The 19,262-nt window shown below is 36.6% G+C and overlaps 1 protein-coding gene across 1 annotated transcript in view; it reads left to right on the top strand.

Moving 5' to 3' along the window:
• OCA2 (OCA2 melanosomal transmembrane protein) overlaps nucleotides 1–19,262 on the top strand; it is a 556,217-nt gene that overhangs the window by 163,124 nt on the left and 373,831 nt on the right. The window contains exons 11-14 of the mRNA XM_027856659.1: nucleotides 443–499; nucleotides 2,440–2,564; nucleotides 9,279–9,417; nucleotides 18,520–18,652. Coding sequence (XP_027712460.1) covers nucleotides 443–499; nucleotides 2,440–2,564; nucleotides 9,279–9,417; nucleotides 18,520–18,652 — 454 coding nt within the window. The remainder of the gene's footprint in view (nucleotides 1–442; nucleotides 500–2,439; nucleotides 2,565–9,278; nucleotides 9,418–18,519; nucleotides 18,653–19,262) is intronic.

Here is a 19,262-nt window from a genome sequence, read left to right on the forward strand (position 1 = left end):
TTCTCTATTTTATGCTAATAACTATATTTTTTTGTGTGTGGAAACTTCACCTGCTTATATTGTCTCAGTAACAGTTTTTTTTCATTCTTTAGGGTTTTCTAATTACACTCTCATGTTGTCGGCAAATATAATTTTTCCTTCCACTTTTCTGATGATTGTTCCTTTAATTTATTTTTCTTACCTAACTGCTATAGTTCATTTTGCCAATTCTATGTTAAACAGTAGCGGTGACAGTGAAAATTCTTGTTTAACTTGTTTTTAGTGTTTACAAGATTTTGATGTTTCTCCATTTCAGATAATACTAGCTTTTGGTATTAGAGAAAAACTTGGGATCACAGAGAAATTTTCATTCCTCTGTTCAAAATTTCATTTAAATATATAAATCAAAGTTGAATTTATGAGTACCTTTGCTTTGATCATGTGTTTTCTTTTTCCCCTATAGATGATCTTAGTGGCCATATTTTCAGAAACTGGATTTTTTGACTATTGCGCAGTAAAAGTAAGTTTTTTCTAGAATTTAGAAATCACATATATTACTGTATTCATATAGCTACATTTATCAAATACAATTGCCCTTTATAAACAAATCACTAAGAAAAACTGCATATTTTCTGAATTGTCTCTTTGAAAATAGTGAGCAGTCCCCATGTGAAAGAGATTAATGGTCCTTATGACCATTTTTTTACGCTCATAAAGTAATCAGAGATGTGGATAAAGGCATGAATGCTTGGGTTAAATCTTTTGTGTAATTTTATTTCAGTAGGTAAGTTCAGATTGACACAGCTATGTATAATTTTTGCTTTTCTTTTTTGATATAAAGCATTACAAGTCATCCATTTCTGATAACTATATTGTTTAATAGAGTAATTTTTGTGATAGCTTTTTACACTGTGCATTCTTAAGGTTCATTTCCAGTGGTGTAAACGTGGGTGAATCCAAAGAAAATCACAGGTCCACCTTCATTATATTTGCAAATGATTGAGCAATGATATTGCCATTTTTCCTTTGGTAAATTACTATAATTTTTATTTTTAAGCTGACCTTTCTGATTCCCAGAAAAAGCTAAAAGTTCTGAAGGTAACATTAATTGGAGTGTGTAAAGAGTGTGAGACCAGGAAGCAAGAAGCATGATTAATTTATTTATTGCAGAAATATTTATTGAGCACCTACTAAATACAAGAAAATAGCAAACTTCTCTAAAAGAAACCTGGTTCTTTTTCTACTCTTCTAGCAATATCTATAGAAAGCAGAGTATTTGGATAGTGAAGAAATCACGGGCATAATGGAACATCTAAGTCCCTCTAAAGCTCTGTTTTGCTCCAGTCAGAGGATGTGAGGATGCTGACATCTGTGGCATATAGCCTCTGGCGAGGAATGTAGATTGCATTCCCCAAATTTTTAGATTGGATTATTTATATAGTCAAAGGCTGAATTAGTTTGGCACAGGTTGGATACGGTATGGTTGGATACAGTAAGGGTTTAAGAACTCTGCAGAAGTGAATCTAACATGTATTATCCTATAATAATTGTGACCCAATGCAAACCACTCCAGTATCTTTGCCAAAAAAAACCCTGAATGGGATCACAAGGAGTCAGACAGGACTGAAATGACTGAGCAACAACAAACAGGCATTATACTAAGTAGGGGGGAATCAAAGAAAAGACAAAAAACCAAACAAACCCAAAGTCCTTATTCTTAAGGAGTTCACAATCTGATTGGGGAAACACAATTGTAAGCTCATTGAAAGTAGTAGGAGTTGTGCTGTTTTTTTTTTTTAATCTTTGTTTCTCTAGTACCTAAACTTGCCTTGAATAGAGTTAGAACTTAATGCATTGTGTTGAATTAAAATGAGTTGAATGATCATGGTGCCTTCAGTAAAGAACTTTATATACTTCTCAATCCTTACAACCCTGTGAGGAAGTTAAAATTAGTAATTTTATCGAGGAAAAAACACATGCTTGGTACATAAAATAAATTAGAGGCAGTTAGGGGGCAGAGTGAATAGAGGGTTGAGCCTGGAGTCATGAAGACCTGAATTCAAATCCAGCCTCAGATACTCTCCAGCTGTATGACTCTGGATAAGTCACTTCACCACTGTTTGCTTCAGTTTCCTCAGCTGTAAAATATGGATAATAATAGCACCTACTTCCTAGGATTGTTGTAAGGATCAAATGAGTAAAGTATTATAGTACTTTGAGTAAAGTCTTGAGTAAAATATTGTAAAGTACCAAGCAGTGGCACCCAAGAGGTACCATATAAATGTAGTTATTATTATTATTTCAATAGGAAAGTAAGATTAGACATTGGGCCAGATGATTTTCCATTATACCATACTGCCTTTCATGAAAACTTGTCTCTGTAAGTGAAATCAACTATGTATTCAAGGAAATCACTAATTGCTGGGGCCTTTTCTTTTGGTATTTGTTTGTGTTCATTAGGCATACCGTCTGTCTAGAGGCAGAGTGTGGGCCATGATCATTATTCTTTGTCTCATTGCTGCATTCCTTTCAGCATTCTTAGATAATGTCACCACAATGCTGCTCTTTACACCTGTTACCATAAGGTAAGCAATGGCTATTTACTTTTCATAAGGTCAGCTTTATGAGTGATCAGGTTGAAATTTTTTTTTATCTTGATGGAGATCAAAAATGAGAATAACCTAAAAATTTCAAATTCTAAATAATTAAATATCAGTGCAAGATTCTTGTGTCCATCTTGTTTCTCAGCTACTGATAGAATGAAAGTTCCTTGAGGGCAGGGACTGTTTTATTTTTTTCTTTCTTTCCCCAGTAACATGTATGAGCTTGACATATACAAGGCACTTAATAAATTTTTGTTGATTACTGGATTACTACCTTGTGTACCAGACACAATAATGCTTTGATATTTTGGATCTATGGTATCCCAGAGGCAGGTAATCCCTCCAATGGCAAAGATGATATACTGGGCAACTTTGTATTCTCTCATAAATTTGTCATGGAAACTCAACGCGCACAAAATTTCCAAGTTAAAGGTTTTCTTTTTTGCAAAATTTATCTCTCAAGGATATTGAGTAATCAATTACTTTAGGCATACACTTAACTTGGGAGGCGAAACTGAAAAAAAAGGGGGACATAGCTAGCCAAAGAAATACAGGGAAGATTTCTGGGTTTGGGAAATTGCAAATTTGTGTCTTTGAAGAAAAAGAATTTCAGGAGACAGTCTGGCTGGGATAAGTTGATTAACTGGAGGCAAGCTACGGTGAGATGGGCTGAGGGCCGGGATGACGCTAATCTTTCAGAAAATGCAATAGACCTGGAGAAATTATAGTGAAAAACAAACAAGAAAACCTTCCCTCCCCTCTGCTTGTGGTTCTCATCATTCTAGCCCCCAACCATTTGGTAAGAGTGAGCTTTTGCTCTAAGACCTCTCCAAAAGTCTCATGATGGAAAATGCCATGCATATCCAGAGAAAGAACTCTGGAGTCTGAATGCAGATCGAAGCTTACTTTTTGCTCTTTTTTTCTTCTGCTTTGTTTTGTTTCTTCTTTCTTGTGGTTCCTCTTAATTGGTTCTAATTCTTTACAACATGACTAATGTGAAAATATATTTACTAGGAATGCAAATGTAGAGCCTATATCAGATTGCACGTTGTCTTGGGGAGGGTGGGGAAGAAAATTTAAAACTCAAAAGCTTATGGAAGGTGAATGTTGAAAACTAAAAATAAATTAATAAAAAAAAAGAGTAGGCCTTTGTCTTGCTAAGAAAGAGGACATTCCTTGATGACCACACACAATAGTCCATGGAGACAATTCTTTGCCATTTTCTACAGCTCTATTTTAAGCTGTGTATGCTAAAATATTTGTTTTCCCCCCCCAACAGTACTTTTCCTGCCTCTTTTGAATCCCTTTAAAGAAAGGTAGTTTTTAAGACCTCATTTCTCGGCTCTTCTAGAGGTCTTCATTTGGGTTGCTTTGCTCTAATTCCATTGGACTCCCAGAAACTGTCTAATGTAGTGGCAAGAGCCTTGGATTTGGAATTAGATGATCTGTGTTTAAATCCCAACCCTGATGTTTACTAGCTCTGTGTGTATACACAGCTCATTTAACCTTTCTCAGTTTCCCTATTTGTAAAATAAGAATATGAATATTTGCACAAATAATAATAATAGTGGTTAGCATTTAGGTAGAACTTTAAGATTTACAGTCTTTTATATATGTTATTTCATTTGATCATCCAAACAAACTTATGAGGTAGGTGCTATTTATTATCCACCTTTAACAGATGAATAAACTGAGGCTGAGAAAGATAAAATGACTTGTCCATGGTTACATAGCTAGTAAATACTTGAGGCAGAATTTAGATTCAGATGTTCCAGCCTGACTATCTCATAAAGTTGTAAGGGCAGCTGGATGGCACAATGGATAGAGCACTGGGCCTGTAGTCAGGAAGAACTGAGTTCAAATCTGGCTTCAGACACATGCTAGCTGTGTGACCCTAGAAAAGTCACTTAAGTCTCCTTGCTTCAGTTTCCTCATCTGTAAAATGAGCTGGAGAAGGAAATAGTAAACCATTCTAGTATCTGACAAGAAAACCCCAAATGAGGTAATGAAGACTCAGACACAACTAAAATGACTGAACAGCCACAACAACATCTCATAAGGTTGTAAAGAAAATGTTTTATGTAAATATGAGTTTTTATTGATGTCTCTGGTATCATTAATATCACTTTGCAGCATGCCTATTTTTATATATTTTTTCAGTTGCATATTCTCTGAATGCAAGAGCCATCTTGTTCTCCATTTTTGTATCATCAGTGCGTAGCCTATTGCCTTCCATATAGTAGATACTTATTAAAAACTTGTTAAATTTGTTCTTGAATTGATGGAGGATGCCTAGGATTGGTAAGGTCGAAAGGAAAGTATTAATGACTAGGAATCTCAACATCTGGGTTTAGTTTTAGTTTTACCACTAGATTATCTGAATGACCTTGACCTATATAGCCCCAGGTTGCCAAGATTCAGCATTAAATCTCCTTACCTCAAGAATGTGGTGGGATGAGGCAGCTAGGTGGCACAGTGGATAGAGCACCAGCCCTGAAGTCAGGAGGACCTGAGTTCAGATCTGACCTCAGACTTGACACTTACTAGCTGTGTGACCCTGGGCAAGTCACTTAACCCCAACTGCCTTAAAAAAAAAAAGAATGTGGTGGGAGACTTTGGAGGATTTTCTCAGGATCAGAGATTTGGGAAGATCTTTCTGGGATGATAGAGAATGCTTGGGCTATCCTGTGTGCAGGGTTTTAATAAAACTCACTTTGTTGGAGATTCTAGTGACTATGAGGAGGGACCTATGCCCAAGTTTTGGGATGCCAGGCCAGGAAAGCAGACTGGAGGTAGAAACATGAGAATATATGGACTAGGGAAAGCAAGGAGAGAATCAAAGTGGAAAGAGTAGACTGAATCTGAAATTAAGCCTAATTGGTTTTTGTGGCAGCTGGTTAAAGTAAAGTTCATGCAATAGCTTCTTTCTTCCTCTTGCTTTTCCTAGTGCACAGAGCTGGGAAAATATTCACCCAGAGTTTAAAGTTTATCCCCTTTCTGTTTCAATTCCCTTCATACTGGCTGCAAGCATGGTCTGAAGAAGGGAGAAAGAGATGACCCTAGTTTTGAGGCCTATTATAGCCTTATTTATTTTGTTGGGATATTTATTTGTATTTCTGTATTACCTGATACTGCTATTAAATTACTTGCCTATTGATTATCAGTGATTTTTTTTTCCAAGTTTATAAATTATTGGATCAAGATTGAGAGAGGGGAAGCTAATCCATGTGAGAAGAGATCCCTGGTTTTATTCTAGGGTGGGGATGACCTAGAAAAAGTTTCTGCAATTTTGGTAATTTATTGAGAATATTTCAGAGTATAAACTAGACTTCCTTTGAAAAAGAGACAGAGAGACAGACAAGCAACAAATTTATGAGATAAGATAGACAATGGTGACAGCTGGTATAGGTATGTGTCACTTACTTATATCTCATAATAAACACCTGTTTGACCACGACTTGGTGTTGCTTCTCTAGCCTGAAAATGTTGGTCTCCCACACTCACCCTGGCAGCTAGGTCCTCTTGAGTAGAGAACTACTTAACACTGGCAGGAGCTTCAGGGGAATCTAAAATCTCTGAAGTTCTCAGAGAGCAGGTGTTCTTCCATTGCCTAACTCAACTCTACATGGCAGTTCCTCACTGTGCTCGTTAAAGAACACAGACAATACTGGGTCTCTATATACTATCCTACTGGGAAACTCCTCCCTTCTCCCTGGGTTTGCAATATCTCACTGAACCCTAGTCAAATGAACAAAGCATCATGGAGTAAGCCACTAAAATAATTCGAAGAGCATTACTTCTTTATACAGTTTTTACTCTTAGGCATTAGCATGTCCAAAAGGAATAAATAGTCAATACATAATAGAACAGCTCCTGCATGACTGCATAGGTCAGACCTAGGCTGACCTATAACTAGTACATAGCTTTGCTCCAAATTAAAAAGTTAAGACAGACACAGTTGAAGTTCCTCTTAGACCTAGGCCTCCCATCCATCCAACATTAGTAAGCATGATGGAGGAAACAGAAAAGAATTACACAGGATGGGAAGGTTCATATGGGTTTAACCTATATTGTTACAAGGAATATTCACATTGATGAGATCACACACGAGCTGGAGTATTATTGTAATCTACTTGTGGCAAACCAAAAGTTATTGGTAGCTCTTCAAAAATCTGAAGTCTTCATAAAGGAATGTGATATAGAGACAAGACTTTTTTTTTTAAATTTAAGATGATTAGAGAAACATTGATTTTTGAGAGATCTAACTCAGCTTTCTCAGTCTATAGTTAGTTTTATAGTTATAATTAGCCAGATAATTACTTTTATGATTGTTCTTAGAAGGAAAAATAGGATTTATATATTTGGATGTCTACCATGCTGGGCTCTTTCCTTTCCTCAATTATTAGGTTTCTTGCCCCTTGTCTATAACTTTACAGATATAATTGCATGCTGTCATTACTGTGGAGATGAAATAGACCAAAAAATTCTCCTGCTTTCCTGATAATAAAGATTAATAGCTGGATTTAGTTCCCTATTACTCTGGGGGCATAAAACACTCTATGACTTCTCAGAGCACGGTATTTGTTACTGGTAAACATACTTAACCCCTCCTCTTCCCCTGCCCCCAGCTGTGAGATAGGAACACATGAAACACTAGACTGAATCAGACCAATGAGGCATTTAGGTCATTATTCTGTTTCTGACAATGACATTAAGGGATGCTGCTGCCATCAACTTCAAAAGTTGAGGATGCGCAGAAAACATCCCTACCTTCCCTTTAGCACCATCATGGAGTTTGTATGAACAGTGAATTTGTTTCATGAATTTGTATGGATTTTACCTTTTTGGAATGTCCCACCTCTGAAAATAGGTGATTTCATCAGTTTCTTCTTCTTCTTCTTCTTCTTCTTTTTTAACCTCTAAAGCAATAGTAGCATTTCCATTGCTTTGTATAAGAACTCTGTGTTCCAAGGCCAAGGATTCTTGTTCTCCCATCCTGATATTAAAGTCAGTAAACAAGTCTGTGTTTTCCCTATTCATACTAAGCACAATTTTATGAATCTTAAGCCTTTGGTGGTACAATCTTGATATTTTTAGCCTAAACTCATATCAGACGTTTAACTGTGTCTAGAAGTGGATCCTGTTTCTGTCTCTCTTTAATGCACATTTTTTTTAAACATCTGACTTTTTTTTTACTTTTCCACTGATTGTGGTTTTTATGATTTCAGTAGGTCTTCCTTTTTTTTTTTTTTAAAGAAAAGGCTATTTATAACCAATGCAGATCACTGGAACAGCAGATAATAATTTCTATCTGCTCGTTAGTTTTTTTGTGTGACTTCTTCCAAGGACCATGGCACACCTTCCTTCCTCAGACTTCGTTGCTCCAATTCCTACTGATGGTCGTTTGGTGACTTGGAATTAGGGTTGGAGATAAGTAATATAAAAGGGTGAGGACACAAAAAATGAAATGACTCCTTCTCTTCTTTGGCCTGACTGTGCTATTCCTAGAAACCATCCTTGGTTTCTTGCTAAGGATCTTGATATTCCTGAAGACTAATCATTAACTCACTGGAGATGAAAGGGAGACTACAAGACCTCTCTAGGTATTTTCCAGACTTACTCATTGCTTTTTTGTTTCAATCATGTCCAATTCTTTGTGACCCCATTTGGGATGTTCTTGTCAAAGATACTGGAGTGGTTTTCTATTTCCTTCTCTACCTCATTTTCCAGAAGAGGAAATCAAGGCAAACAGGGTTAAGTGACTTGCCCAATGTCACACACCTAGTAAGTGTCTGAGGCCGCATTTGAACTCAGGTCTTCTGACTCTAGGCCCAGTGCTCTATCCACCATGCAACCTATCTGCCCAGACAATAAAGCCCTAGCTTTTCCAGACAACCAATAATAAAGATTAATACCTGGATTTAGTCTCCTGTCACTCTGGGAGCATAAAACACTCTATGAGTTATCAGACCTCAGCATCTCAGCATTTGTTAGTGGTAAACATGCTTAAATTTCCCCCCAACCATGAGAGAGGAACATGTGAAACCCTAAACAGAATCAGGAATGGCCCTGATGCTCAGTATGCATAAAACTGGGGACTCAGAGAATGGATTGGAATATACTTTAGGAGCTGTCCAACTTGGGGGCAAGGCGAAGGTAACAAAGCAACATAAAAAGTAATCTAGGACCCTAAAGTGAGTCTATTGATGCTATGAATGCTACTGATGCTGTTGCTTCATGTGCTGCTGCTGAAATTTTCCCTCAGAAGATCTGGTTACCAAGTCCTCTCTCATTCAAGTAAGTCTGTTTTACTATAAGCTCTTTGCTCTATGGATAAAAAGCACTGGTTGTGCACTGCACAAATACCATTCCTGTATGCCTATGAAAGCATCCTCCTTGTACTTGCCCACCAAACCCATGAGGCCGAGAAGTGGGTTTGTTTACATTTTTACATATAAGGATGCTGAATCACAGGTAAAATAAATACCTGGAACTATGATCTGAGGTCCTTGGCTGCTAGCTGTCGCCCATACATATTAGTTTTCATTTTTTTTGGTTGTCTGTGTATATGTGTGTTTTATATCCTAAGTATGACGTCTGTTATTGTTATTTGGGTTTATATAAGACTCTCAGATTCTGAAGGACAATTTAATCAAAGGCTGAGTGAGTGGTTTCATTTCCCTCCATCTTCAACAGGTTATGTGAGGTGCTCAATCTTGATCCCAGGCATGTCCTAATAGCAGAAGTGATTTTTACAAATATTGGGGGAGCTGCCACAGCTGTTGGGGATCCACCAAATGTGATTATTGTTTCCAATCAGGAGTTGAGGAAGATGGTATGTATCAAGATAATTGGATTTCCACAAACACATGCAGATATTGGCTTGTCAACTTATACCTCTTATCCTTAGGGGTGTCTTTGCTAGAAACTATGCATAGTTCATCCTTGTTGACATTTTTTTTGGGTGCTATTGGACAACTTAAGAATACAAGGGTATTTGGTTGACATTTGCATTAGGAGTTAAGTAGTTTGAAATTGTCTCATTCTTGTGCTGGTTTAATTTTTGATACATACATAACCAAAGACAGAAGAAGGAAGGAAGGAAAAAAGAAAGATAGAAGGAGGGAAATAAGGAAGAACAAAAAGAAAGAAAGGTGGGTTGGATAAGTTAATATATGTAGATATCCAGAAAAGCTGGATTGCCCTTCATTTAGTGGTAGGTAAGGCTACATGATTCTTGACCTCTCAATAGAAGTATTTCATCATAAGAGCTAGATCTGGTAAGGTTTTTCTGACTCTTTTTTCAATATCTGCTCCTGTCTCTTTTTTTCCTCTCTTTATTTTTATAAGTACATAACAGATAATACTCTGACACAAGATGGAAGAGAGTACTATGGTTTATCTTTATAAGGCTGCCCCAAGCTAGTTCCTAATTGGTATTAAAGTGCAATCCCAGGCACATTGCCTTTCTTGGAGGACAATAGAATTAATTCTACACTATTTTAAAGCTGCCTTTGGAGTCTTGCATTTGAATGCATAAAATTGAAATTGGAATAATAAAACTGATCTGAAAAGTGCACTAGTGTACTGCACCATGCCATTCAGAGTGTGTGAAGGAAGAGGGGGAAAGTCATACTATTTATATTCTTTATATTAAATCATCCCTGTATACCACAATGGTTTTTCAGGTCATTTAACAGGCTGCTGTAGAAACTTCCCAGATTTAGAATCTAGTGGTAATGGGCCAAAGGCAGGGCATTTGGATGAATAGCCTTAGAATTCATTTTTTCTTGTGACCCATCAGCCTATGATGAGGTCAGGGCCTTGGATAAGCCCTGTGGTCAATGTCACTGAACTTTTACCAGTAGAGCATCCTTCTGAGTAGCAACATCCAGGTCATTGCTTTACAGATTAGAGAAAACAGAATTCCTTACCTTTTATTGAAAATGATACCCCCAGAAGTTCAGGGTTAAACTTTATCTTTCAGGAAAACTAAATCCAATCTGGTCTTTGTGGATAAATCTGAGTTGCTTCTATTTATTCATTAGCAGTGAGGAGATAAGACAATACTTATCTCTATGAAGTCACAAATGAATTCCAAGGGAAAAGTGTTTTCAGCAGTGATTAATTTATAAGACCTTGCTATCAACACAGCGTAATGAGATTGCAGGCAGATGTTTGCATTCCAGAAGAGGCATATTTATTGTGCATTCTTTGGATGTTCATTAACAGACTAATGTAGGAAGGGAAAGCCTTCCAAAATTATTTTAAGCTTTGAAATTAATTTTGAAAATATTCACAGGGAAAATAAATAGTAAATATGTAATTTATACAGCAATAAAGAAAATCAATACTGGGCTTTGCAATAGATCTAAGGAATGCCTCCTCAGGATCAGGCTAGAACTTAGGCAAAATTGGGCAGAAGGCAAAGTTTGTGTTCTGTACTGTCTTATTGCCCTTCTCTGTAATTCCCTTCTCTTTCTCTTCTCTGTGAATTGACATTTTAAAAGAGGGATCCTGGAATGAGTAATGTCTTAGTCAAAAGGAATGGCTCTCTTACAGGGTATAATTTATACTTCCTTTCTCTTTAATTTTCTTCTTAGTGTCTGGTTAAAGGGGAGAATTGCTCTCCAGCTGCCAAAGGGCTTGTGCATTTTGTAGCAGAATAATATTGCTCTGCTACTCAAAACCCCCTCATCAGTAGTAACCCTTGCTTTAGTGGGACATTAAGTGTTTCTGTGGCAACTGCTGGCCTTGCTCCTGACAGTTTTCTTCCAAAGCTCCTTTTGGGAGTGTATCCCATGCCATTCTGCTTTGTTTATTCAATACCCCTTTCATAGCAGGTAAAGTCAGGTTCATTAATTCTATCAAAGAAAGAAGGAATGAAGAAAGAGCTGGAAATTGCAAAGCATAAAACAGATGTGGAAAGGGACACAGAATGAAAGCATTTTCACAGATTCAGAGAAATTGTAAGGGATCTCAGAAGGCAGCTAGTCCAACCCAATCCGAGAGAACCCGGCTCTCCCATGTGTGACAAATGCTCATCCAGCTTCTGCTTACAGACCTCCAGTGAGGGGGCACCCACCATTTCCCAATACAGTCTATTCCACTTTTGGAAAGCTCTGATTGTTAGGAAGGTTTTCCTTGCACCAAACCTAAAGTTTTGTTTTTGTAACTTGTATCTATTGTGCCTGGTTCTACTTTTGGGGGTGAAACTGAATATATGTAATCTTTATATATGACAGCTTCTCAAGAAATTGAAGATTCTTGTCATATCTCTCTAGAGTTTTCCTTTCCCCAGGCAAAATATCCTTATTCTTTCATCTGAACCTCACATGGCATGGCCTCATATCCCTTTATTAATCTGCCTACCTACTTTAGCTATTATCCAACTTATCAATGTTTTTTCTTAAATTGTAGTATCTAGAACTGAAAAAAAAATATTCCAGCTGTCACCACACTAGGGCAGAGTATATAAATGCCATCTATGCTTTTATACCAATCATTTTTTAAAATTTTAATTTTTTTATATTTTTACCTTTTTATTTTAATTTTTAATTTATGGAATAAAACAAACATTTCCATAGCAGTACAATTAAAAAAGGTGATTGTATATGAAACTGCAAATCCACCATGTACAACTTGCTCTTCCTTCTAAATAAACAAGTTATCGTGTAAATTTCTTCCTTTTCCTTTTTTCTTCCCTCCCCCTGCCTTACCCTAAAGATGACTAACATTATACCCAAATAGATAACCCTCTCTGTGTATATACATATATATGTATACACACACATATACGTATACATATACATACATATTATATATATGTATATATATACATATATATAATTATTCTATCCATACCTCTATCAGTTCTTTCTCTGGATGCAGATAGCATCTATCTTCATATGTCCTTTATTTTTAATTTATGTATTTATAATAGTCAAAATGACTTAGTTGCTCAAAGTTGTTCTTAATCCAATGTTGTTGTTACCATAGACAATGTTCTCTTGGTTCTGCTCACTTTGCTTTTCACCATTTCATGTAAGTCTTTCCATGTCTTTCCAAGATCATTGAGCTCATCATTTCTCATAGCACAGTAGTATTTCATCACAACCATACATTACAACTTGTTCAACCACTCCCAATTGATGATTTAATGCAAATGATCCCTGCAATTTCCAGTTCTTTGCCACCACAAAGAGAGCTGCTGTAAGCATCCCACTCACATTCAAAGTTATAATTACTATTTGTGAAGTTCCCTCTATATTATTTTTACTCCCTCTTTTCTTTCTCAGCCTCTCTGTTTACCCTTTCCCTGTTATCTTATCTTCTCCCCCCATCTTTCCCACTCCCCATCCCACCCACCCTCCCAATATAAATTCTGAATGAAAAAAAATGGACATTTGAAGACTTGAAAGACTTTCTGGTATTTTATACCAATCATTGATAAAAAAAAATTAAAAAGCATAGGGCTAAGCACAGATTCTGGGGTTCTCCACTGGACATTTCCTGCCAAATTGATATTGAACCATTAAAGATAACTCTTTCAGTCCAGCAATTCAATCACTTTGGAACAATTTGATTCAACATTGTTAAGTGCTCTTTTACATCTTAAAAATGTAATATTTTGTCTCTTTTTTTGAATTACTGTTTTTATTTCTGGTTATTAAAATTACAATAAAATGATTTTTGTTTTTATTTGGGAAACTTATCTTGCCCTGACTGGAAGTGTGGTAGCCACCCAGGAGACTGATCCCAACATTGGTAGCAACCAGAACCTTAAACTTGCTCTGTTTTTCTAATCTAGGCTAGTTTGGCCCTCCTTAGGCAGCCTAATGACCCTCTACTCCCACTTGCAATATTGGTACCACACAACTGATGGGCTTTAGCTCAACTGTAGCTCAGAACTCCTGAAGCTAAGTAATCCACTAGTCTAACCCCTTTCTCCCCTCTTCCCAAATAATAGGGATTGTAGGTGTGCACCACTATGCCTAGGTAAAAATGTTTTTTAAAAGTACCTTTTCTATGAAGACTTCAAAAACCAATGAAGTAACAGCTGAAATCCAAAGCCAAGTGCTAACCAGACCCACAGTGGCAACCCAATATTGGAAAACTTTGTTTATACCAGTGTATGAAGCTCTATCATTCCCTCTGCATGGTACAGGAGAAAGAATCTTGCCTTTAGAATAAGACTGTGATTGGAATCCAGGTTCTGCCTTGATACCTGTGTGATATTGAACAAGTCATTTCAACTCTATGGCCCTCTGTTTTCTTAGTTGTAAGGGAAGGGGATTGGTGAGAAAATCTCTCAGGTCCCTTAGGACCCTAAATCCTATTATCTCCCCCTGGAGAAAGGAGATCTAGGAATGTGGAATCTATGGAAATTTTAAGATGGATCAGTGAACTTCCACTTTCACTCTTGAAGTTTGCCTAGAGATGCCAATATATCTGGCCAGCTCAGTTGATTCAACTTGAAAAAATTCATCAAAATTATTTGGATGTTTTGCCCATCCTGTTTAGTTGTTTTTTAAAATTAAGTGATTCAATATTTTGACTTCATAGAGAAACAGCCTGAGCATCTTGCTGCTAAGAGACAAGATTTTTGAACTGGGTACAGAATGACTTTCTTTACTAAAGAAAGATTTGTGCCCAAATGGGACTAGATTCTTACAAGGTTTCAATAGATCTCAGTTTCAGTAACTGTCACTTTACATTGAAATTGGCTAATTGCTCCTCCGCTGTGAGGAAAATGCTTTGCAAACTAGTAGAAAATGCTTTGTAAACTAGTAAGGTGGTATATGATTGTGAATTATTACTATTATTTAGCAGCATTTTTTTTTCAGTGTAAGTAAAGATTCTCTCTCTGACTGAGGAGAAAAGCATGTAAAGCCAAAAAGAAAAGAACTAGTCAGAGGAAGGGTTGTAACAATACAGTCATAAGGAAAAAGGAAAGGACTGAATAAAAGAACTATACCAATATCAGTCTTGTTGTGGATGTTTTTTTTTTTTTTGACACAGGACCTTTAAAGAAATGGTTTTCCCTAGGAAGTTACAGAGATATAGGGAAACAGCAGGAGGCCCATAGATATATTTACATAAAAAGCTTAGCATAAGAATTAGCATTAAAATGTGCATGACATTTGCATGGATTATTTCCTTCTAGAAGTCATAATTTTGTGATTTTTTTTTCTGTATCTTTCCTATGATTTCTTCACTGAAATCATAGGAGAGAAAGGGAGGGACAGAAGAAGGGGGAGAGAGAGAGACAGAGACAGAGGTGACAGAGAGAGAGAGAGAGAGAGAGAGAGAGAGAGAGGGAGAGAGAACGAACTACCAAAAGAAACTGACCCCACACAGAGAATTAAGTAATATAGGGAGAGTGAAATGGTAAAGACCTAAGAAACAAGAGAACTACTTTAGGTTAGGAGATAAGACCCTTGGTGTCTTTAACAGCATGGAGGACAAAGTTGGTGGTAGATCTTTTCCTTACAAGCCTATGGGGTATGTACTGTAATGTAAACATTGTTATTTCTGTCTTACATATATAGAAACTGAGGCTCAAAAGCTTGAGTAGCTTGCTAAAAGTCATACAACTAAAAACAGTCAGATCCAGATCTCCTGACTCCAAGTTTAGTGACTTTTGGCAGCTTGGTAGTGGATAGAACAAGAGCACTGTCCTGAGTTCAAATCCAGTATCAGACACTTACTAAATGTGTGACCTTGGGCAAGTCACTTAACTTCTGTGTGCCTCAGATTCCTCAACTGCAAAATGGAGATAATAATAGCACCTACCTCTTAGGGTTATTGTGAGATCAAATGAGATAGTATTTTTTAAAGCACTTAGCAGAGTACCTGGCACATAGTAGACATTTAATAAATGCTTTTTCCTTCCTTCCTTTCTCCCTCCCTTCCTTCCTTCCTTCCTCCCTCCCTCCCTTCCTTCCTTCCTTCCTTCCTTCCTTCCTTCCTTCCTTCCTTCCTTATCCTCTCCAGTGCTAGTGCTTCCCTCTAAGATTACTTTCCATCTACTCTATAAGTATCTTTTATGTACATAGTCATTTACAGGATGTTTTCCCCTACTAGAATGTGAGTTCCTTGAGGGTTGAGACTGTGTTCTTGCCTTTTTTGTATTCTAACATTTTAGCACAGTTTCTGGTACATTTTAAGTGCTTAATAAATATTTGTCAGCCAAATGCACTCAGAAGCCAAACAGAACACGACTAATCCTTTGTTCATGTGACACTTTCTCATATATTTGAAGCTAACTATCACATTTCCCTTAACTCTTCTCTCCTTCATATTAAACATTCCCAGTTCCTTCAAGAGATCCTGCTATAGCTTGGACTCAAAGCCTTCTCCTATTTTGGTTAAACTTTCTCTGGACACTCTCCTGCTATTCAAAGTCATTTGTAAATGTAGCATTTGGAATTGAATACAATGTTCCAGATGTGATCTGATCAAGGAAGAATGCAGAGGGACTATTACCTTACTCCTAGAAGTTATGCCTCTCTTAATGCAGCCCAAGATTACCCTAGCTTTTTGAGCTATTGCATTACACTGCAGATTTGTGTTGAGATTGAAGTACCCTATTTCCCTGTCTATGTATTTATAAGGTGTGTTGCACATGTAAGATGTGTAAATCCACATAGCATACCTAATTATATAGACGAGCAGCTCAAGAGGTGGTACACGTAGCTAACTCTGGAATCTTACCCACCTTACAGCAAAGAAAGGGAGCATTGGACTAGAATTAAATCTATTTTCCTCATAAATATTGCTAATATTGAGCATGAATATTGGTTGAAAAGCTGCTAGATCCCCTGGTTTCTATCCCTTAAAGCAGAAATATACCTAGACTCCAAGTTTACACCCATTTGTTTGGCCGCTTCCCACTAAATGATAGTTACTCAGAATACTATCAGAAGTAATGAGGGGCAGGTAGGTGGTGCAGTAGATAGAGCACCAGCCCTGGAATCAGGAGAACCTAAGTTCAAATCTGGCTTCAGACATTTGACACTTACTAGCTGTGTGACTCTGGGCAAGTCACTTAACCCCTGTTGCCTAGCCAAAAAAAGAAAAGGAAAGGTTCATTTATGGGGTAGCTAGGTGGCATGGTAGATAGAGCACAGGCCCTGGAGTCAGGAGGATCTGAGTTCAAATCAAGCCTCAGACACTTGACACTTACTGTCTGTGTGACCCTGGGTAAGTCACTTAACCCCACTGCTTAGCCAAAATAACAAACAAACAAGTAATGAACAGTGAGCAAAGAATAAACAACAATTGGAGACAGTATACTTATATGTGTGTATGTATAAATCTATATATATGTATGTGAATATATCTATGTATATGTAATAGGAAAAATAGAAATCAAATATATGTTTATATCTGTAAAATATATGTGTATATAATTTGTATAGTCCTGCCTGTAGCTTATAGTTCTAAGTAAAATTGATTCATTTTCAAATAATTGCAAGAGAAAAATTCAGATTCTCACTAAAAAGAACCTTATGACCGTAATTAAGATATTTTATTTCATTTGATTGACATTTACAACAAAATTATGAACCAGACAGTAATGAGTGTCTTGGTTACTCTTCCCTATTGAAAGCTATACCTAGCTGTTTCTTTAGTGTTCATGTGGACAGAGATGATGACTAAATAATGTATATACAATAGGAGGAATGTCTACCAGGGTCTCCAGGCTGGTTCTTTTCCTTAAAGAGTATTGAGACTTAATTGACTCTGGAAACTAAAGACTTGGGTGTAGCTACCTGATAAAAAGAGATTTCATCCTATAGTTTATAACTGTGTATAGGAAGAGATCTATCCTGTAGTGTGTTAATAAATGTTTAATAACCAGCTTTCCAAGAAAAGAAAATGTACTCATGACACAGTTTTAAGTTTAATCTGAATTAGTAGCTTTTTCCTCCATCACTTTCTTTCAGTCAACAAAACAATAAATTAAGCCCTGCTTTATACCTTTTGCTAACTTCCGAGGTGTAAAAGCTCACACTCAAAATTTAACAATTGGCTCTCTCTCTCTCTCTCCCCCCCCCCTCCCTCCCCCCCCCCCCCCCTCCCTCCCTCTCTCTCTCTCTCTCTCTCTCTCTCTCCCCCTCTCTCCCTCTCCCTCTTTCTCACTCACTCATCAATCTATTTTCTTCTTCCATTAAATTCCTACTTGGATGTCTAATCAAAGAATAGAGAATTCTGAATTCCAAAATAATATGACACGAGAAATATTTCTGGCAAGGTGGAAAGACCTCCAGTATAGTCTCAATGAAGGATTTGTGTTTATTGTCCGAGGATCTGCCACACTAATTTTTGAAGGGGTCATTAGCAGAACGTTGACCACCACATCATTATGATTTTTGGCAACAATCATACTCAAAAATCATTTAATAAGTCATGGAGGAATTATGATCTACTAATATTTATTAGTAGAAGTGATACCAACACTCATGAAGTCATATATATTTTGATAAATATGCATATATATTATATATATATATATGTGAAACATATACCTCCTTGCATAGGTGAATTTTCATAGTTTTGTACACACACACATATATGGGTATATGTCTATTTTATTGCAAACGATATGAATTATAAAACAATCTGTTAATTTTCCAATATTAATTCTTTCCCAAGGGTCTTTCTAACCAATGCTTTGTATGTATTGTGTGGGAAATTGTTGGGAAAAAATGAAAAATGCAGTAAAGTATCAGGAAATTTCTCAAAACATTTGCTACTACGTGAGCAAAACATCTGGGCAAATGACCGATCCTTATTGGTTTTTTTCTAGTTGTTTTGGGATCATATGGACATAGTCACTGAATTATAAAATGTAACTGAAGAGGAGGAATGTTTTATCTATATAGAAAGTGAAGCTCAGTCTACTATTTTTATTTCCTTTTTTAACTTTTAGGGAATGGATTTTGCTGGATTCACAGCGCATATGTTCGTTGGAATTTGTCTTGTTCTCTTGGTCTCCTTTCCTTTCCTGAGACTCCTTTACTGGAACAAAAAGCTTTACAATAAGGAACCAAGTGAGATTGTTGGTAAGTTCGAGAGGGTGGGGGAACTACTCACTGTACCTGTCCCTTTATCCTGTGAGATGACATGAAAGTAATTTAATTGTTTTCGAAAATGAGTTTTAGCTCAAAAATGTAACATAAAATTATGGGCAGAGCATGAGATAAATGTCACCTGCCAAGATGTTTGCCTAATATAAATGGAGGTTGGGATAGCTATTCCTTCCTGATTATAAGGCAAATTCAATCCTTTTCAATCCATGAGTCCTGATTTTCCTAAGTATATCTTCTTCAATTTTTCTAATAGGACTAGTAGAATTCAGAAAGTAAGTCCTATACCATCATTCAGATCCTTCGTGATGATTCAAATGCCTATTATTTATTTTTCAAATCATGTACTATAATTGAAATCTAGGGTACATAGGCCATATGACAAACAATTGTTCCAGTGTTGAAATGTAACTTAAATATGAACCAAAATAAAAAAGATACTATAATTCAAATACCAGTTAGTGTTCAGACATGTTAAATAAAACAGTACTATTCTTAATGAAATCTTGGTCTGTATTATCAAATGAGATAATATTTGTAAATAAAATATGAGATAAAAATTGTTTACCTCAATGCATGTACAGAG

The sequence above is a fragment of the Vombatus ursinus genome, unplaced genomic scaffold (assembly GCF_900497805.2).
Source record: "Vombatus ursinus unplaced genomic scaffold, bare-nosed wombat genome assembly UNPS02011591.1, whole genome shotgun sequence".
Taxonomy (NCBI): Eukaryota; Metazoa; Chordata; class Mammalia; order Diprotodontia; family Vombatidae; genus Vombatus; species Vombatus ursinus.